The 22,562-nt window shown below is 42.6% G+C and overlaps 1 protein-coding gene across 1 annotated transcript in view; it reads left to right on the top strand.

The window, feature by feature from the left end:
* The window catches only part of DSCAM (DS cell adhesion molecule), a 999,367-nt gene that overhangs the window by 458,603 nt on the left and 518,202 nt on the right, over nt 1–22,562 (top strand). The window contains 2 exon segments of the mRNA XM_030205023.1: nt 1,645–1,920; nt 7,249–7,527. Coding sequence (XP_030060883.1) covers nt 1,645–1,920; nt 7,249–7,527 — 555 coding nt within the window.

Genomic DNA, 22,562 nt, shown 5'->3' on the forward strand with positions numbered 1-22,562 from the left:
GCGACTATCTCTAAGGTCGACTCAAATGTTGAGATTTGGCCATCCCTGACCATATTATCGAAACGAAAGATGGCCGCCCATCTTGTTTCAATAATACGGTCGGGTACGCTTCTATACGGGGCCATCCTTAGAGATGGGCGCCCTTATAGATGGGCGCCCCCATTCAATTATGCCCCTCCATATCATCTAACTGCATGAAAAGCAGGTATAACCTTAGTCAGTACATCATTTTTGGCTGTTTGTCATCCATCAACTAACCAACACTTTGCTTAAATCTAGACTGCTATAATCCCACCAACTATCTTACTATGGAGTGGCTGCCTGAAAGTTCCTGGTAGTGTACTTGAAAGCAAGTCTAAATGCCAGCAAGCTTTAACTCTTTCACTCTTTCTTGGCCCCAAATTTAACCACAGCTGTTAAACATCTAAAATTGCGGAACACATCTGCAAAGAGGCTGTTTGGACACCCTGTGAATTTTCAAAGGAACAAGTATCACCAGAAGTAGATGGCTGGCAATAAATAATTTTGTTTCAGATATAATTTTATTAGAGAGTTACATGGACAATTCAACCGAACCCTTTGAGAGTAAAAAATTAATATAACAAATTATTCTACATGAGCAAGAAGTGGATATGATAATAGACCAGAAATTTTGAATAATAAAATGAATATTATTATAGATGATTAATATCGAGATTATTGCTTTTCCCAGAGTTCCGGGTATGACTCTTAAAGTTTTCCTTAGAAATATTTCCTCAAATTATTACTTTAAAAGGAGTGAAGCCTGTGAAAACTGGGATTACTTTAATCAGTGGGATTTGAATTAGAGACTTAAGTATATGTATTGTTAAATAACTTCTGGTTTTTAAAAGAGAGAAAATGTAATCAGATATATTATTTCTAACTAATATTGGACAATAAGTATGTTTTTCAATGAAATGATTTGACTATACACCGTATTGGCCTTGAAGAAACCAACCAGATGATCAATGTGGAATAATGAATTAGACGAGTAATATCTGGGGATAATCAGGTTAATACCACGGGGTTTTTTTTTCTGTTTATTCTTTAATTGATCTCCTTATCTTGTTTCACTCTCCCTATTTAGTGGTCTAAGGAAGAGAATAGAATTACCTGACTGAAATAATTCCTACATATTACTTTCTCTGTATTTCCAGCAAGTTGTTTTATCGCTTGTAAAAATGTAAATGGTTATACATAAAAAATGTTTTTAAAAGAAGTAGATGGCTAATGTAGATATGCAAAAAAGAAGTGGGTGTCTTGGAGGAATGGATTTTGTATTGATTTCACTGCAGAGATTTTTAACATGCCAGATGCATAATCATCCTTGCTTTATTGCACTGGGTTTGTAGGTATCTAATAAAACTAAACTTCCTATTTAGGTGTCCATTTCAGTCTAATTTTACATGTCTAGTATTGATTGAAGATCGGTCCCATTTTCTGAGTGCATGGTTATTTAACTTAAAATCCAAGTTTTCACATAGTTTCTGATCTTGGGAAATTTACTTTATATGGACAAATTAAGTTTTCCAAATATTTCCAGCAGAGTTCATTGACGTGTCTTAGGGTTAACAGCTATCCCTTAAATAATTTTCAAGAGTTTGTGCGTCTGTACCATTCCAGGTCCAGCAAGCATTCGACCAATGAAAAACATCACAGCAATAGCAGGCCGGGACACTTACATTCACTGCCGAGTGATTGGGTATCCATATTACTCCATCAAGTGGTACAAGAACTCTAACCTCCTTCCTTTCAACCATCGGCAAGTGGCATTTGAGAACAATGGGACACTGAAACTCTCAGATGTGCAGAAGAATGTGGATGAGGGTGAATACACTTGTAATGTCCTGGTACAGCCACAGTTGTCCACCAGCCAGAGTGTACACGTGACTGTTAAAGGTGAGATCTGCATACTCTTATGAAGTGGCTCCCAAATGGCTCCTCAGGGCAATAAGGTTTTCAGCATATCCACACTAAATATGCATAAGAGATAATTGCATGCATTGCTTCTACTATGTGCAAATAAATGTTATATATTTTGTTGTGAGGTCAATGTTGAAAACATGACTGTAAAAGTGTTTTTCCCTAATGCCACACTGACATGCAGTTAAATTTTACCTGTATAAATTAATATAAGTACAGAATTTAACCACATATTTTTAAAAGGAGCCCATGAATTCTGAGGACAGAATTTCTCTCTGGGCGGTTTTTATTGCTTTGGGAATAATTCTATAAGTGAGTGCCTCCTTTTAGGTGCCACAGTACCATGTGGTAAGATCAGATTCTGCTAAAGAATCCAAGCGTAACCTTACGTTTAGGTGCCCACAGTTACACCAGCCATAGACTTGGTGTAACTTGCAGCCCCAGATGCGGCAGATGTGGCCGCCTTGTTATAACATTTCCCTTCACATGGATAAATTACACCATATATCTTGCCCACAGAAGTAGTGGGAGTAAGGTAATATGGATAAATGTAAATTATCCACAAAACTTTTTCTTTGTGTTTTCAGCAGTGACAAGATGGATGGGTAGATCTTTAAAAATCTACATAAACATGGTAACATAATAGTTGACAGCAGAAAAAGACCTGTACAGTCCATCAAGTCTGCCCAACAAGATAAACTCATTACAAATGGTATGATTTGATATATCATATGTACTGTATATCTAATCTTGATTTATCCTTGCCATTTTTAGGGCATAGATTATAGAAGTCTGCTTCACACTGGCTTTGTTCCAAAATTTCTGAAATTGTTAAAGCCCCTGTAAAGTTCCATTCCAGCCCATCCAAATCTATTCAGCCTTGATCAGCACTGGCTTTCCTAACTAATCTCCTCTAAGCTTCTTTGGATCCATTCCTTCTAAACAGGATTCCATAGTTTTTGTCCCATGCATTTTGAATTTCATTACCATTTGCATCTCTACCACCTCCTGTGGGAGGGCATTCCAGGTATCTACCACCTTCTTGGTGAAAAAATACTTCCTGACATTATTTCTGAGTTGGCCACCTTTCAACTTCAATTCATATTCTCTAGTTCTACTGCTTTGCTTGAGGATTAATACCTTTCAAATATTTGAATGTCTGTATCATGTCACTCCTGTTTCTCCTTTCCTCCAGGGTATACATGTTGAGGTCTTCAAGTCTCTCCATGTATGACTTGCTACGTAAACCACATACCCTTTTCATCATTTTTCTTTGAACCACTTCAAGTCTTTTTACATCCCAAGATAAGGATTCCAAAACTGAACACAATCCTTCAAGTGGGGGCTCACCAAAGACTTGTAAAGGGGCATCCACGCCTCCTTTCTTCTGCTGGTTATACCTCTCTCTATGCAGCCTAGCATCCTTCTCGCTGCAGCCACCACCTTGTCACACATTTTTGTCACCTTGAGATCCTTGGACACCATCACCCCAAGGTCCCTCTCCTGAGCTGAGCTTACCATGAACGTATATAGAACTTATCCATATATCTTTATGCTGATACGGTGCCACAGAAAATGTACCCCTCTGAGTCAGGGGCATAGCCAGACAGCCAATTTTGGGTGGGCCTGAGCCCAAAATGGATGGGCAGGGAATTGAGCCCCTCCTGGCCCCCTACGCTCTGCATTCTGCCTCTCTCCTTACCCTCAAACACAAAATATTAAATACCTGAGCTGGTCGGGATTCCCAAACTGCACCAGCTGAAGGTTTCCTCCTCCTTCCAAACAGCAGCTGGCAGCACTAAACTTGAGCTGACACTGCTGCCAGTAGTCCGGACATGCTCAGTTCTTCCGCATGGGTGACAACTGAGCATGTACAGAGGGGCCGGTCTGTGGTGCCAGATGCCATTTGGAAGAGCATTGGCTGCCTGAGGAGAAGGATTCCCACCAGCCACAGCAGGAGTGCCACAATTTTGGGTGGGCCTGAGTTCAAATTGGGTGGGCGGTAGCCCACCCAGGCCCACCTGTAGCTACGCCACTGCTCTGAGTATCCTGAACAGCACACTAAGGATAGGTTTGAGAGCCATTGCAGTGTGTCAGAATCCTTGCTGTAATGCAGACCTTTCCAAACTGGGGGGGCATGACATGGTCAGGCTCTCTATAGGACATCAATGTCCTCTGCCATCTGGGGGTTGTACACTTTGTGCAGCCACGCGATTGGGGTCTCAGCCACAGAAGGATTGGGGAACACTGCTTTAATGCCAGTCACATCATGCGTATAGTTATTAAAGGTAAGATCTGCATACTTTAAAGCCAACCAAATTTGAGTACTCTAATAGCCAGGTCATGCATCTGGCTGTTAAAGCATGAGTAAAGGATCATGGATTTAATATACTGCCTTTCTGTGGTACAACAAATTCAGTTTACATATATTATTTGCAGTTACCTTCTCTGTCCTAGTGAGCTCACAATCATAAGTTTTCTACCCAGCTCCTTTGCCAAAGGTTATGTTATTCATTTTTACATTTGTATCACTGACTCTGTAAAGGTTTAGTTTAGAGGGTAGCCAAAATTTGCAATTTATGGTTATGGTTATGGTTTGTTTGACTTAATATACTGCCCTTCCTGAGAACATAAGTGAGTGCTATACAGATCAAAATAACAGAGAAAAAGGAATGCCATTTCAGTTACGGAGGAGGAGGAAAATATAGATAGGGAGGGTAGACAGCATCAGTCTACTCCAAGGTATCCACTTTTGCTGTTAGGGGACATTATGGACTAGATTCAGTAAATGGTGCCGAGAAAAATTTGTGCAGAGCGCTTTTCTATGAACTGCAATCTGAGTTTTGTGCTTTTTGTAGAATGGTGTTTAGAGTCAATTTTCATATCAAACTTTGGGCGCGAGAATTTACAACAGCTGAAATCTGGTGTAAATCCTGGCATGTAAATTATGTGTGGATCCCTGGTATTCAGTAATACTACGCACATCTTTAGTGAACGCCAGTGACCCTCCTGTGGCCACACCCCCTTTTGATTTACATGCTATAAGATTTGCACACAGATCTTTATAGAATAGCATATAGGAAGATGCGCATGGAAGTCCAAATTGTTGCCAACTAAGGCCAATAATTGATTGCTAGCCAACATTTGGCATGGAAACGCGTTCTTTGGATGCAAGGTGCCGAAATGGCAGATTGGTAGGGAGATATATGAATAAAGCAATTAGCATATTACACATCCAGTTATAGGATAGCGCATCGGCAAAGAAGACATGCCCATGCAAGGTTCACAGGCAGGTTGGGGCGTGTGCACCCAGCTTATGCACCAGGATTTACACCTGGTTTCATCTGGTGTTAGCACTCATGCCCGAAGTTGGTCATGGAATTCAGCAACCAGCGCTATTCAATAAAGAATGCTCATCCTGGATCACCCTTTATAGAATAGTGCTGGGCGCTCATATTTGGCCGCCATTTACTGAATCTGGCCGTATATGCCAGCCAAAACAGGTTTTCAGAGCTACTTTGAATTTGGAAAAGAGGATTCTGGTGACGTCACTTCCCTCTCCCAGAAAAGAGGATTCTGTATTCAAATCCAAGGACAGAGAATTCCAGAGCAAAGGTGCAAAACAAAATGTGTATGCTGACTAGTTAAGTCTAAATGAGCATGTTGAACAGGAGGCTTATGTGAGCGACTATCATGCAATGAGTGAAGTGCTCTGTGCAGGGTATGAGCTATAATTACAGAAGATAAATAAGAAGGTACACCAGTATAGAACACCTTGCGAGCCACTGTAAGCAATCTTATAATGAATTCAATATTGTTTGGGTAGCCAGTGATGCTACATCAAAAGAGGGGTGAGTGACATGATCCTGTTTCCTACATGACAGAAAATTCTTATAGCATCAACTATGTTTCAAAAAGATGGATGGAGGATGAACTGATCCAATCAACTACAAATATTTATTACAATCTACAATAAATATTCAAGTCTGTGGAGTAAGTCTATAGATTCAAACAGAGTGAAGAGTGGGTGGAAAAAGCCTCAAAGAGCTCCAGGTAGAACACCTTCGAAACTAATAGCTCTTCATCATTGGCAAAAAAAACCACACCACAATTTACATAAGTGCAACCTTTTAATTTCTTATAATATTTTTTAACAAAGTGAAATGCACTTATCTAGCCTTCTCCAGCAGAATAAAGTAGTCCTCAGGAATGAAATAAACATCAGAATTAATAAGTATGCAAAGAATATGGAACATAGTTTATGGACCTTTCCACCCCTCTGCAAGGGCATGTGGGTGGAGCTGCATTACCTCTATGAGTATTTTTGACTTGGAAGAGAAGGGAGAGGTGGTTTTGTTCATGGATTCTTCCCCCCCCCCCCCCCCCAACTTTACCTCTCCATAGTACCATAATGAAAACTACAGGCCTAATATCTAATTTCTCCCTCCCTATGTCCTCTTTTTTCCAACTTCCATTGTGTTTGAGAGATAAAAATGATAATCTTTAATTACATGATTTGTTATAATTTCTAACTAAGTAATGTGAAAAATATAAAACATTTTTCTAGTACTGCAGCTTCAGTGACCAGCAATCTGCTGCTTCCTATAGGTTGCTCTGGCAATATGTGTATTTTCTCCTGTCTCAGTGGAGCTCTGGTGAGCTCCTGTGATAGACCTGTCCTATACAGTAGTCATCTAACTGGCACTCCAGCAAAAGAAGTGAGTTTCTCAGCAGGGGTTATTAGATATACCAGGACCTCGGGTTATCAAATTGTCATGCTCTAGTAGGATGACCTTCAATTATTTTGCATCAGAATTCTGGAATACTTTACTAGAGGAACTGAGATTTGAGAGTAATTATCTTATGTTTAGGGAACAAATTTTTACTTCATAAGGGATAGGTGACAGAAGGCTTTTTCTATTTTAACTGCTGTCTTCATCCTGGGCTAACGGTCTTTGCTCATAAGAGGTTGGAAGGGAAGGAGATAGATTATATGAGTGTTGATTTTGTTTGTTTAAAGATTAAATTGAGTTTGTCCTGGGAAAGGAGGTAGAGGAGAGTTGAAGGTTGGGGAAATAAAAGTGATGGGATTTATGGTGACTATTTTTGTATTGACTAGTGTTATATCATACTATTATTCATCCTTCGACTCAATTGAAGCTTCATGGTGAAGTGTGTAATCAAGTGTTTGAATCAAGTGTTTGTAAATAAAATAAATACATTCTCCTTAGGTCTTTGTGTATTGTTTTCAGGGAGAGTTAAGAGTGCCTCCCATGTGGTAATTCTCATTCTTTTCTCTTCTAGTTCCACCTTTCATCCAGCCGTTTGAGTCTCAAAGGTTCTCTATTGGTCAGCGAGTCTTCATACCATGTGTGGTAGTCTCAGGGGATTTGCCAATCACAATCACTTGGCAGAAGGACGGCCAACCTATTCCAGCTAGCTTGGATGTGACGATTGACAATATTGACTTCACAAGCTCCTTAAGAATCTTTAATCTGTCCCTGATGCACAATGGAAACTACACCTGCATTGCCAGGAATGAGGCTGCTGCCGTGGAGCATCAAAGCCAACTGATTGTGAGAGGTAAGCAGCCAGAAATAGCCTGGAGTTGATGTGCTTTTTCTGTCTTAAGTCATGGTGAATTATTCATTTATTCCAAACCCTGCAGCAGAAGGCTTGAAGAATAGTGAAACAATGGGATAAAGAAACAAAGATCAGTCATCAATGTATCATCATCAAGAGGATACATTTTTTGACATTCTTTCTAATACTTAGTTTTTTCATCATATGGAAGGATTCACTAGTGCCCCAGATTCAAAAACAGTTACTATCCAGATAAGTGCCCTATCTAGGCATTATCCATGAATTACGAGCAGCACTATGTGGATAGGGCCACTGAAAATTATTACAGACTGCCTTGGAACTATCCAGATAGTTCCGGGGTAGAGCAAGGACAGAGCGCAAACATTCAGCCTAATTCTACAGATGAGCAGTGATATTCAGCCACTATTCACATAGCTATGCAGATAAAATTAGGACAACAAAAAGGCGATAGTGCCGGTCACCGCTGAATATGTATATTCAGTACCACTGCCTCTGTAGGTACTGGCACTGAATATAGGTGGACAATTAAAACACTGCAGAAGGTGCTGACCATGGCATTTGAATATTAAGAACAAACAGTACTCCTGTTCTATATAAATTACAAAATCTTTATTAGTGAAAACAAACCAGTGCATTAAAAGAATTACCAAATAGTATCCCTGCAACTCACTCACACTGCCATCCACACCAGACTTATACCCTGATCACATATGTAAATCCCACAAAGAACATTGAACATAAACCCTAAATTGCAGTTTCTTCAGTTTCTGTGTATCATCAGAGCACAATCTCAATAAAGATCAGTCAGTGAGCCCTAAAAAACAAGGGCACACAAAACACAAGGGCACACAAAACCAGATCTTAATAATTGTAGCAGATATTGAACATTGCTGATCTTTGTATCCAATAAGTTCTGAAGTGAAGAAAGAAAAAACCTCCACCGCAATATAAAGCCACTGTTCTTATCTCTGTGATAAAAAAAACCCACAGAGAAACAGTGGGAATTGCAAAGTCACACAAATCTTCTGTGATCCTCCTGCACACAGTCAAACCTTTAAATTAAAGGCAGCCAAAGAATGCTTCAGGTAAGTGGGAGGCTTCCAGGGATAGGTAAATTAAACCCACATAGTTGGTATACTCCAAAGTTCCCCAATGCGAGACCTCATTTTGTAGCTCTCCCTCAGGGGGAACCACCCCTTATCACCAACGGGACTAATGTCCAGGCAGGGAATCCCAGCCCCACCTCCAAGCTTCCATTATGTTCAGTGTTCTTTGTGGGATTTACATATGTGATCAGGGTATAAGTCTGGTGTGGATGGCAGTGTGAGTGAGTTGCAGGGATACTATTTGGTAATTCTTTTAATGCACTGGTTTGTTTTCACTAATAAAGATTTTGTAATTTATATAGAACAGGAGTACTGTTTGTTGTTAATGTTTTAGGTACCTCCTATTATATATATATATATATATATATATATATATATATATATATATATATATATATATATATATATATATATATAAAATTCTACCTAAGGTATCATAACTTAAAATAGTTGTAACCAAGCATACAAGCAAATTCTAATACAACTATTACTATTTATAAATCTTTATTTCATTATTACATATTGTTACAAATTCTTATTATTGTTCATTATTTATTAAAACCCACAAATAACCATTCATTCTTCATCCATACATACATAACTTATACATTATATCATCACATTTTTTTAAACTATTCAAATACCATAGTACACATATATATTTTTTCAAATTTGCCGATTAAGTCCAACAGTGGTAAACCTTATCAACTGGTAATACATTCAATATAATAATTCACAAATCCAGTGCTTAAAAGTTTTTCAAGTTCTTCCAAAAACACAATCACTTTAAAGTTATCCACAACCTTATATCATTCCGATATCAGCAACTTTTCATTGTGGAAAAAAAGGGGGAAATCCACTGTTACTCCACTTAGTTAGCAAAATTGTCCACAAAATAATTTACTCCAAAACCATATATCTTCTAAAATTCTTCGTGATTTCCACCATCTTAATTCAATCAGCTACTGGCACGTAACTGCTTGCATTCTCCCTCGTAGTTGAAAATATGAAGACATCATTGGTTTAAATTTAACACTTCTTTTTCTTTTTCACCAAGACCCAACATGTACATGTTTCGCTCCTCAGAGCGTCTTCAGGGGTCACAATCGGCTATCGCAGACTGTTGGATACTCGAGACCAGTCATTCACTGGGTCGTCACTCAAGGCGCCCACACATGACGCATGTGTGGGCGCCTTGAGTGACGAATGGTTATTTGTCCTTTTCCTGGTACAGGCAGAGTATTCCCAGTTCTTCAACTGTTTCTTATCTACTGTTATTTGCATTTTTAAATAGTATCAGGACTAGAGGACACTTCTTGAAGCTAATAGGTAGCACTTTTTTATACAAGCTGGATAAAATATTTTTTTCACCCAGTGCACATTTGAAATGTGGAATCTATAGCCAGAGGGAGGCAGTTAATGTAGCTATGAAAGAAAAGTTCATAAACAATTACTAGCTAGATAGACTTGGGAAAACCACTGCTTATCCATGAGTATAAGGCAAAATAATTTGATGCATTCTTTGGGAACTAGCCCGATACTTTTGACCTGGTTTGCCACTGTCGGAGACAAGAGGTTGGGTTTGATGGACCTTTGCTCTGACCTGGTATTGCATTCCTGTTCTTCATTCTCAGTCCACCTTTTCAACCACTTACCCTTCTGTTAATTTTCTACTATCATTATGGTCTTAGATCTTTCTTCTGCGTTCAGTATTATTGGCCATTCTCTTCTACTGCTCACTGTCACTTGTATACAGGGCCTTATTTACCTCTTTGGTGCCTCTCTAGATAGTGACTGAGTAAGTGCTGTGCTAAAAAGCACCTCTTCCTTCACCACATGACCCACAACCTAAGCAGCATTGTTCTATTGGACCTGCCCCCCAGTGGCGTACTAAGGGGGGGGGGGCGGTGGGGGCAGTCCGCCCCGGGTGCATGCCGCGCGTCTGTCGGCAACGCTCGTTCTCTGCTCCCTCTGGCCTCGGAATGGGTTATTTCCCCCCATCTGCAATTCAGCATAACTTCCCCCTCCCCGTGCCAGTGTGCTTTAAAGGTGGTCTTCTGTTCATCCTTGCCAGTGGCAATGCTACACATATGCTGCCTGAGGCCTGGTCCAAAGCTTTCCCTCTGACCTGTCCCACCCAGGCAGAAACAGGAAGCGATGTCAGAAGAGGTGGGGCAGACCCGAGGGAAACCTTTGGATTAGGCCACAGGCAGCATACGTGCAATGCTACCATTCCCAGGACCAGTAAAAGACCACCTTTAAGGTAGACCAGAGGGCACAGATACTGAACCCTGGGGGGAGAAGAGTAAGATCCACAAGCAGAACTGGAGGGGTCACCGATGGAAGCTATAACCAAGACAGTGAGCTCATAAAGCCACAAGAAGAGCTTGGTGCTGCTCACCACCAAGTTTGTGTTACTTCTGATGGAGGTGGGTGAGAGGGAGGGAGAGGTGCTGGACAATGGGAGGGAAGAGAGAAAGATATACAATGGACCCCAGGAAAAAGAGAGAGATAATGGATCTGGGGGAAGAGGAGAGGAAGGGAAGGTTGAGAAAGGGAGAGATGTTGGATCTGGGGGTGGGAAGGAGGGAGATTATCAGTCCTTTAGGAAAGAGAAGGGGGTGGAATTTGATATATCACATTTCTGTGATTACAATCAGAGCAGTTTATATATTATATACAGGTACTTATTTTGTGCTTGTGGCAGTGGAGGGTTATGTGACTTCCCCAGAGTCACAACGAGCTGCAGTGGGAAATAAATAAATAAATACATAAGACATTATTATCATTATTATTATTATTTATTACATTTGAACCCTGCATTTTCCCACACATGGCAGGCTCAATGCGGCTTACATAGTAACAATATAAAGAATTAAAAAGTCGTAAATGAAATGAGCGTTAGGAGGTAGGCGTAGGGAGATGGAGAGGAATAGATATGGGATAGCAAAAGATTATGGGAAATGTGGTCAATGTATAACAGTCGTCGGTATAAATCATGTGGGCAGGCTTTAGTAAGTTGAATCATTAGGGTAGGCTTTCTTGAAGGGATGGGTCTTCAAAGCTTTCCTGAAGGGCAAAAGACCATTGATTGTTCGGATGGATCTTGGTAGCACATTCCAAAGGTGGCTACCCAAAAAGGAAAAGTTGGATGCGTAGAAGGATTTGTACTTAATACCTTTGCAGTTGGGAAGGTGTAGATTAAGGTAAGTATGGGAAGACATCAAACTGTTTCTGGTTGGGAGGTCGATAAGGCTATTCATGTAGGTGGGGGCTTCTCCATGTAATATCTTGTAAATCATTGTGTGGTCTTTAAAATTAATTCTTTCTCTGATGGGGAGCCAATGAAGCTTCTCTCAAAGAGGTGTTGCGCTATCGAATCTTGATCTGCCAAAAATAAGTCTGGCTGCCGTGTTTTGGGTGGTCTGGAGCTTTTTCAGTATTAGGGACTTACAGCCTAAAAACACACTGTTACAGTAATCTGCGTGTGTGAGTACAGTGGATTGTACTAGGTTCCGGAAGGTGACCAAGGGAAGATATGATTTCACTCGTTTCAAAATCCACATTATGTTAAACATCTTTTTGTTGATGAATTTAGCATGGTTTTCAAATGATAAATGGCTATCAATCGTTACTCCAAGGATTCTCAAGTTGTCAGATATGGGAAGTTTAACCTCTGGGGTGCTAAGAATTGTTGGGAGGAGTGGAGAGTGTTGAGATGAGAGGACTAAACATTGTGTTTTCTCTTTATTTAATTTCATCTTGAAAGCATCAGCCCAAGAGGTTAGAGTGGTCATACCTGTGTTTATTTTTCCAGATATTTCAGATAGGTTGGACTTAAAGGGGATGAATATGGTGACATCGTCAGCATAAATGAAGGGATTGAGGCCATATTTGGCTAGTGATCTGGCCAGAGGAATCATCATAAGGTTAAACAGTATCAGAGAAAGCGGAGATCCCTGTAGCACTCTGCATTCCAATAGCCATGGAGATGACATGTTTGAAGGCCCTTTAACTTGGTAGGATCTTGTAGTGATGAATCTTTTTATCCAGTTAATGATGTTGCCACCTATTCCAAGTTTGTCCAAAAGTTTAGTTAGGATGGTATGATCAACCATGTCAAAGGCGCTGGACAAGTCGAATTGCATAAGGAGAATATGGATTCCAATTGCTATTTCTTGTTTGAATTTGGATATTAAGGTAATAAGGACAGTTTCTGTGCTGTGGGCTGAATGGAATCCCGATTGTGATTCATGCAGGATGGAAAACTTTTAAATATACTCATTAAGCTGCGAAGTCACTCTGTTTTCCATCAGTTTAGTAATTAGGGGAATGGAGGCAATTGGACTGTAGTTGGTAATATCGTTTGCAGGTTTCTTGGAGTTCTTTGGTATTGGTGTTAGTAATATATTGCTACCAAATAGGGACAAGCTTAACCTACTAGAGTCACACAAACTACATTAATTTACAACTAGACTCCAATTTATTCAACATTTACAAAATATCTTTGTTGGTTAAATTTGAGAAAGTAAGAGTGAAATTTGGTTTATATTGTGTGTCATATTGTGATTTATTAATGTGTATGGATTTAGTAGGGGGGTGATAATGGGTTTGTATTGTTTTAGATGTGTTGGTGGTTCCTCCTGACAAAGTGAATGAAATGCGGTCCAGCATTGGGGAACTGGCATGCTTATGAGGAACAATTTGTGGTGAACAGTCGAGTGGTTATCTTTCACCGTAAACCTGTATATGGGATTTAAAGCCATTACATTTGCAAAGGTGGACTATTGAGTGACAACAACTAAGTGTACTGAAGGTGAAATCAGTACAGCTCAGTTTGAATAGAGTGCCCGAGTGGAAAGCCGGGACAAGGGGTAAAACCCGAAATTTGAATGTATAACAGCAATATAAAGGACTCTATTACTGTAATAATTATTGCGAATGGCAATGTTTCATGTATGTTTTTAGTGTGTTTAAACAGATTGATATTTTAGTCAGGTACTAAGAGTGATTGATGTACGTATTTGGGTATTGAGTGTTTTATTTAGGATAAGTGCCGGTTAGTAATATATTACCATGACTAGTGGGGAAGGAGCCTTGTTGGAGTAAGAAATTTAAGTGAGTGGTGAGATCAGCGATGAAACACATTGGAGCGCTTTTCAGAAGGTAGTTGGGACAAGTGTCAGTCACTGTAATTTTTTGTGTGTAATAGTCTCTTTTGGCACGTTTGATGGCGTATTTGTAATTTCTTTTTGATTGCTTCCATGCATTGAAGTCACGGTGATCCTTCGATTTACTCCATGCCTTTTCAAGTTTTCTGGTTTGAGACTTCAAATTTTTCAATAAATCGTTGAACTACAGTGAAGGGTTACGCATACGTAAGGATTTGGGATGTAGTGGTGCGATTTCATCTAAGACCATTTTGCATCTTTCGTCCCAGATTGTAAAGAAGAGGTCAGAATTGGGTTGCGTTGACCAATTATTGGCGTAGATAAGTTTCCAGAAAGTATAATTATCAATCCTACCTCTGGTAAGAATCGTCTCGGGGTTTTGTGATTTAGGTTGGCCCTTTTTACACCATTGTAAGGTTAGGAATGCATTGTAATGGTCGGACCAGGGTGTAAGAGACCAGTCAATATCGGACATAATTAAATTTAGCTCAGTAGAGAATTTATATGAAATAACATCAAGTGAGTGACCCTTAATGTGAGTGGGTTGTGTAGGAGGTAGAATAAGGTCACATATGTCAAAAGGTCCAAACAATCTTGGGTATGTACTGACTTGGAGTCCTCCAAATGTAAGTTTAAGTCACCTAGTAATATTACATTAGGGTTATTAATGCACGAGTTGGATATGAAGCCCATGAAGGAGGATTGGCTATGGGTCCAGTAACAAGGGGGTCTGTAGAATAAAATGCAGGTTATATGATCACAGAGTGTTGGGTTGTGGAATTTTATTGAGGCAATTTCAAGTTGCGGGGTAAGGCTTTCTGAGATGGGTTCAAGAATGAAGTTAGATCTGAAGATTAATACTATACCTCCTCCGGATTTCTCCTTTCTGGGCCAGTGTAATATCTTGTAAAGGTCAAGAATGATGGGGTCTTTAGAATCACGGATCCAAGTTTCTGTGATGAAGAGTAGGTCTAAATTGCCAGACTTTATCTAGTCAGTGATGATTTCAGCTTTATTAACTGCTGATCTTGCATTGATGTATCCTATTCGGACCGGTAAGTAAGAATCTGTAGTGTGGGAGGATGACTGGATATTTATGATTTGATATTTTGAACTTTAATTTTGGTTACTTTATGTGTTTTTGAGGCTGTGTTTGTAAAGTTGTCTTCTACTTTAGATGAAACTGCAGTTGTTTTTTGTGATGGTTGGTTGGGAATTGAAAGGTTTTGCTGATTGTGGGCAATTCTTGAAGGAATGATTGGCTTGTTTGGTCTTCTATGGTAATGAAGAACTGGTATGATGTTAATTTCCGATGGTAAGGCTTTAGAGGTTGCATGAATAAGAGTTAAAGAATGAATGACTATGAATAATTTTAGGAAAATCATTTTGATTGGTTAGTGAAGGCAGGCGTTTGTGGTTAACTGTAAAGGGGCAATTGGAGAGTAGTTAATATAATAGATTGGAACAGCAGTTTGCTGTAGAAGGAAGTTGTATATAATGAATAGTAGACAATAGATTTGAGTAATTTGAGTGTAAGAGGAGTTGGTTAGGAAAATGGCTGAGGAGTGTATTGAAAAGAGAGGGTGTCTAAGGTAGGGGAGGATAGATTTAAATTGAAGGGTAAATCAATTGTAACCAGAGCAGGCGATACAGTTATCAGCAGTTCAGGCAAGGCAGTAATCAACAATACAGGGCATAACAGTTGCCAGCACTGCAGGCAAAACAGATATCAGCAGTGCAGGCAAAACAGATATCAGCAGTACAGGGTAAAGTAGTTAGAGCAATACAAGGCATAACAGTTGCCGGCAGTGCAGGCAGATTAGTTGTCAGCAGTGCAGGCAAAATAGTTATCAGCAGTATAGGGTAAAATAGTTGAAGCAATGCAGGGCAATTAGATATCAGCAGTTCAGGCAATACAGTTGTCAGCAGTGCAGGCAAGACAGTTATCAGCAGTTCAGGGTAAAATATTTAAAGCAATGCAGGGCAATTCAGTTATCAACAGTGCAGGCAAAACAGATATTAGCAGTGCCGGGCAGAACATTTGTCAGCAGTACAGAGTAAAACACTTGAAGCAATGCAGGGCAAATCAGTTATCAATAGTGCAGGCAGTGCAGAGCAAGTCAGGAGGGAACCTCGGGCCACTTCTGGTTCCTCTGATGTCAATTCGCTGCGAGGGAGCCCACTGAAAGTGAGGTTGGTCGGGCAGCGATAGGGTATGATGGAAGTCAGGGCCAATCAGACAACGCTGCAGCCACGTGGCAGTGTCTGTCGGGCAGCGTTAGGGCCACAAGTCAGGTGGAAACCTCGGGCCTCTTCTGGTTTCTCTAGTATTGGTTCACTGCGGGGGCAGCCCACTGGAAGTTAGGTCGGTCGGGCAGCGTCTGGGTATGATGGAAGTTAGGGCCGACCAGACAACGTTTCAGCCACGAGGCAGGGTCTGTTGGGCAACGTTAGGGCCACGAGTTAGGAGGGAACCTCGGGCCACTTCTGGTCCCTTTGGTGTCGATTCACTCCGGGGGAGCCCACTGGTGACCCTTCCTGCAGGACAGGATGCAGGCTGGAGTTGAGGTTGCAGGCTGAATGCACGGCAGGACATCCATCAAGACTGTGCTGGGAGTGCCTTGGCAGCAGGCAGAATTTGAATGCCTGGACCAGCAACCACCTGAATGAGGCCCTTCAGGCTATATTTTGGTGTCTTTGTCACTGACCTGTGAGATCCACCGAGACTACGCTGGAAGTACCTTGGCAGCAGGCAGACATTTGGACGCCCATACCATCAGCCTGAGCGAGGCCCTTCGGGGTATATTTTGGCCTGTGGCGCATGCCTGTAGAGTCTTTAGCAAAGGGGCAGGTCGAGCCACTTTGTAGTCGCTAGGAGCATGCCATTCTGCTCTTCTCTATGGGGAAACAGAAAGGAGTGAGGACGAAGTCCTTCCAACTGACAGTTGTTAAAGGACCAATGGATTTTCATTTGCAACAGGTATCAATGTTGGGATTAACACCCAACAGTGAGTACTGTCTCCTTTCATGACGTTTCCCTTTCTTCTAGGGGTCCTCCCCCTCCCCCACAGCCTGCCATGGTACAGGAGGAGAAAGATGCCACTGAAGAAGTAAGCGCCTGGAACCTTTTGGGTTCACTCCTGCTGGACTCTCCTCCTTCTTTGCATGCTCCAGTGGTGAAATTGCCTTTACCTGTGCCTTTGCAAGTTTCATCTTCCTTTGCTTTAGAGATACAAGAGCCATCGTTGAGCCATGAGCCAAGTGGAGAAAACTCTAACAGGCAGATGATCAAAAGCCCCACGCTGTTCCAAACAGCGCTCTAAAATAGCGCTGGAACAGCGCGGGGCGCTATTAGACCTATGATCAGAGATAATGCATGCAAATTTAAGCAGCGCAATTATCTCTGATCATGGGGTAGAAGGGCGGGAGAATTGTGCCTGAGCATGCACTAGGCACAATCCTCCCACACTTGTTTGACAGGTCTGGGCAGGAGACCAATGAAAAGAGAAGGACACACATCTTTAAATTGGAAGATGGATGTCCTCAACTGCCCTGTTGCAGGGACGGCCAAATTTCAAGGGGGTGTCGGATATATAGCGACGGGGCAGTTGAGGATGTCCAAAATTTGTACGTTTCTGTGACGGGGCAGTAGAGGATCAGGCGACCCTCAGGGGGAGGAATGCTGGCTTTGGCCTAACCCCTGGTAAGCCTTTCCTCAGCTGAGAGGTGCCCAGCTCTACCACCGGCTGCCTTTCAGGTGCTGTGGAGGACTTGCAGCTCATCTGCATATCCTTACAGCCTTCTCCAGGGTGACACCCAGGTCCACTCCGATCCACTCAGGGCCTCCGCTCTAGGTGCCCAGCGCTCCCACCAGGTGCTGTGGAGGACTTGCAGCCCTTCTGTATTTCCTCACAGCTGTATCCGGGGTGACTCCAGTTCCACCCTGATCTTCCCAGGGCCCTCGCTCCAAGTGCACAGAGTTTCCAGGTGCTTTTTGGCTAGGATCAGGCGACCCTCAGGGGGAGGAATGCTGGCTTTGGCCTAACCCCTGGTAAGACTTTCCTCAGCTGAGAGGTGCCCAGCTCTACCACCGGCTGCCTTTCAGGTGCTGTGGAGGACTTGCAGCTCATCTGCATATCCTTACAGCCTTCTCCGGGGTGACACCCAGGTCCACTCCGATCCACTCAGGGCCTCTGCTCTAGGTGCTACGCGCCTAGGCGCGCAGGGCATTTTTCTCTCTACATCTAACATTCTTCCCAGTTGCTAAAGTACCTCAGTCGTTTATGGCCCCTATTCACATTCTCTTCCTAGCCCTGTCCGTTCCTAATCTTTTCCCTCACCCCCTACCTCTCTCCACTACAGGAACTCACTGCCCATCCATCGACTTCATCACCTCACCTTCTCTCCTACCCTCTTCCTCCCTCATGGCTTTTAATCTCCGCCTCTTTCTTCCCTCCATTTTGCCTTCCCCATTCCACCTAAATACCTCTCACCTTCGACGCATTCGTGGCCACACCTCTCCTACTCTCCTCCGCTCTCTTTTACTCCTTCTCTTACTCTCAGCTGGTGACATCAATCCCAATCCTGGCCCTCCTCACCAACTATTATCCCAACTCTACAGATCTCACCGCGACCTCTCTAACCTCATCTCTATTTCTCTACTCCCCTCCTCTTCTCTGCCCTTCTCTTGCGCCCTATGGAATGCCCGCTCTATCTGTAACAAACTTGCCTATATCCAGGACCTCTTTATCTCACGTCACCTCCATCTGCTCGCCATAACAGAAACCTGGCTCTGCCCTGATGACTCTGCTTCAGTCGCAGCCCTGTGCCATGGCGGTTATCTATTTTCACATACTCCTCGCCCTGCTGGCCGTGAGGGCGGTGTTGGACTACTTCTCTCTCCCTCCTCCAGATTTCAACCCCTTCTTCCACCTCAATCTCACTGTTTTTCCTCCTTTGAAGTCCACTCTATCCATCTTTTCTCTCCTCTGCCTCTTCGAATAGCGGTCATTTATCGTCCCCCTGATAAGTCCCTTTCATCCTTTCTCAGTGACTTTGACGCCTGGCTTGCCTTCTTCCATGATCCTTCCTCCCCCTCTCTCATCCTTGGTGACTTTAATATTCCTGCTAATGATCCTTCCAACTCTTATATTTCCAAGTTACTCGCTTTAACGGCCTCCTTTAATCTCTAACTATGCTCCACCTCCCCCACTCATCAAAATGGTCACTGTCTTGATCTCATCTTCTCCTCTAACTGTTCACCCTCTAATTTCCTTGCCTCTGATCTTCTCTCCTCTGATCACCATCTCATAACTTTCACACTTAAATCTCCTCCCTCCCAGTCCCGTCCTATCTTATCTAATTTATCTAGGAATCTTCACGATATTGACCCTTCATCTCTATCCTCCCATGTTTCAAACCTCCTCTCTACTGTGGCACCATCCACGTCTGTCAACAATATTCTATCCTCTGCCTTAGACACTCTTGCACCTTTGATGACCCGCCCTGTAAGGCGTACAAAACCCCAACCTTGGCTGACTTCTAATATCCGCTACCTACGTTCCTGTACCCGCTCCGCCGAACACCTCTGGCGGAAATCTCGGGCCCTTGCTGATTTCTTACACTTTAAGTTCATGCTGACCTCCTTCCAATCTGCTCTTTTACGTGCCAAACAGGATAATTACATCCAACTGACCAACTCTCTTGGCTCTAATCCTCGACTTCTCTTCACCACATTGAACTCTCTCCTCAAGGTGCCCCCTCCCCCAACTCCCCCTTCATTATCTCCTCAGACCCTTGCTGAATTCTTTCACAACAAGGTTCAAAAGATAAACCTTGCTTTCTCTACCTCACCACCTCTCCCTCCACTAGTCCATTCCCCTCTCTCTCCTTCCCCTCATTCCCTTTCCTCCTTTCCTGAAGTTACTATTGAGGAAACTACACTTCTCCTTTCTTCCTCAAAATGTACCATCTGTTCCTCTGATCCCATTCCCTCCCACCTTCTTAATGCCATCTCTCCTGCTCTTATTCCTTTTATCTGTCACATTCTCAACCTCTCACTTTCCACTGCGACTGTCCCTGCTTCCTTTAAACATGCTGTGGTCACACCTCTCCTTAAGAAGCCTTCACTCGGCCCTACTTGTCCCTCTAATTACCGACCCATCTCCCTGCTTCCTTTTCTCTCCAAATTACTTGAGCGTGCTGTTCACCGCCGCTGCTTTGATTTTCTCTCCTCACATGCTATTCTTGACCCACTACAATCTGGTTTTCGCCCTCTCCACTCAACCGAAACTGCGCTTACTAAAGTCTCCAATGACCTATTACTGGCTAAATCCAGAGGTCAATATTCCATCCTCATTCTTCTTGATCTTTCCGCTGCTTTTGACACTGTCGATCACAGCATACTTCTCGATACCCTGTCCTCACTTGGATTCCAGAGCTCTGTCCTTTCCTGGTTCTCTTCCTACCTCTCCCTCCGCACCTTTAGTGTTCACTCTGGTGGATCCTCTTCTACTTCTATCCCTCTGCCTGTCGGCGTACCTCAGGGTTCTGTTCTTGGTCCCCTCCTCTTTTCTATCTACACTTCTTCCCTTGGTTCATTAATCTCATCCCATGGCTTTTCCTACCATCTCTATGCTGATGACTCCCAAATCTACCTTTCTACCCCTGATATCTCACCTTGCATCCAAACCAAAGTTTCAGCATGCTTGTCTGACATTGCTGTCTGGATGTCTCAATGCCACCTGAAATTAAATATGACCAAAACCGAGCTTCTCATTTTCCCCTCCAAACCCAGCTCCCCGCTCCCCCCGTTTTCTATTTCTGTTGATGGCTCTCTCATTCTCCCTGTCTCCTCAGCTCGAAACCTTGGGGGTCATCTTTGACTCTTCTCTCTCATTCTCTGCTCATATCCAGCAGTTTGCCAAGACCTGTCGTTTCTTTCTTTACAACATCCGTAAAATCCGCCCCTTTCTTTCCGAGCACTCTACCAAAACCCTCATCCACACCCTTGTCACCTCTCGTTTAGACTACTGCAATCTGCTTCTTGCTGGCCTCCCACTTAGTCACCTCTCCCCCCTCCAGTCGGTTCAAAACTCTGCTGCCCGTCTCGTCTTCCGCCAGGGTCTCTTTACTCATACTCCCCTCTCCTCAAGACCCTTCACAGGCTCCCTATCCGTTTTCGCATCCTGCTCAAACTTCTTCTACTAACCTATAAATGTACTCACTCTGCTGCTCCCCAGTATCTCTCCACACTCGTCCTTCCCGTGCACTCCGCTCCATGGATAAATCCTTCTTATCTGTTCCCTTCTCCACTACTGCCAACTCCAGACTTCACGCCTTCTGTCTCGCTGCACCCTACGCCTGGAATAAACTTCCTGAGCCCCTACGTCTTGCCCCATCCTTGGCCACCTTTAAATCTAGACTGAAAGCCCACCTCTTTAACATTGCTTTTGACTCGTAACCACTTGTAACCACTCGCCTCCACCTACCCTCCTCTCTTCCTTCCCGTTCACATTAATTGATTTGATTTGCTTACTTTATTATTTTTTTTTGTCTATTAGATTGTAAGCTCTTCGAGCAGGGACTGTCTTTCTTCTATGTTTGTGCAGCGCTGCGTACGCCTTGTAGCGCTATAGAAATGCTAAATAGTAGTAGTAGTAGTAGGTCGTCTAAATTTTGGACGTTTCTGCAATGGGCAGTTAAGGACGTCCAAAATTGGATGTTTCTATGAGAAAGACGTCTTTCTCATAGAAACATCCAATTTTGGATGTCCTTAACTGCCCATTGCAGAAACATCCAAAATTTGGACGTCCTCTACTGCCCTGTCACAGAACCGTCCAAATTTTGGACATCCTCAACTGCCCTCGCTGGCAGGTTAGCGGTAGGGGGGAAATGGGGGCCTGCCAGCATGCAAATGCATGCTGGACAGGGCTCACCATTCCTCCCCAATGATCTGCAAACCCTAACGTCAGCTTGGAGCTGGCGTAGGGTTTGTCGCGGCCAGCGACCCAATCTTTGGCGCGCTGGTCGGTGATCATTGGGGATGAATTCGTTAAGCGCTGATTAGCATGCATTTGCAAGCTACTTGCGCTAAGAGCCTTGTTTAGCATGCATTTGCATGCTACTTGCGCTAAGAGCCCTCGCACTCAAGGGCTCTGATAATGGGGCGGTAGCAAACACTGGCACTAGTATGGCGCTAACAGCCTCTAGCGCCGGCGTTTGCTTTTGATCATCTGCCTGTGAATGCTTTAGTAATTTCACAGAAGCAGCAGCTTTAAAGTTTAAAGATCACGATTTGATGATTGGAGACTCATTTAGATAGAGTGGACACTGCTGTTTAAACTTTTCAAGCAGCCATAACGGCCTCAATTAAAGACAATTTAGCTCTCCACCTCCAAATGGAGAGGGCCTGTAACTTGAGATAGCTTAATTTCCCATGTACTCGTTTTTTGGTGCCATTAGAGATTTTTAAGATTTATATGAGAGAAATTTTGCAGTTGCCTGAAGATTCTTTTTCAGTTGAAACTATATGTTACTTGCCTAAATCTGCTAGAGTTCCAAATAAGGTGGAGGGAGCCTGTGATAATTTAAGTTCACCTGATAGTTTGGATTTATCAAAATTCTTTGAGTTATATCAGGAACCTATTACTAAAAGAGCTACACTGCTGGGTTGTTTTTTTTTTCTTTTTTCTTTTGAGGAACATAAGAAACTTATTCTGAAAACATATTTTTCAGA

The sequence above is a fragment of the Microcaecilia unicolor genome, chromosome 5, assembly GCF_901765095.1.
Source record: "Microcaecilia unicolor chromosome 5, aMicUni1.1, whole genome shotgun sequence".
Lineage (NCBI taxonomy): Eukaryota > Metazoa > Chordata > Amphibia > Gymnophiona > Siphonopidae > Microcaecilia > Microcaecilia unicolor.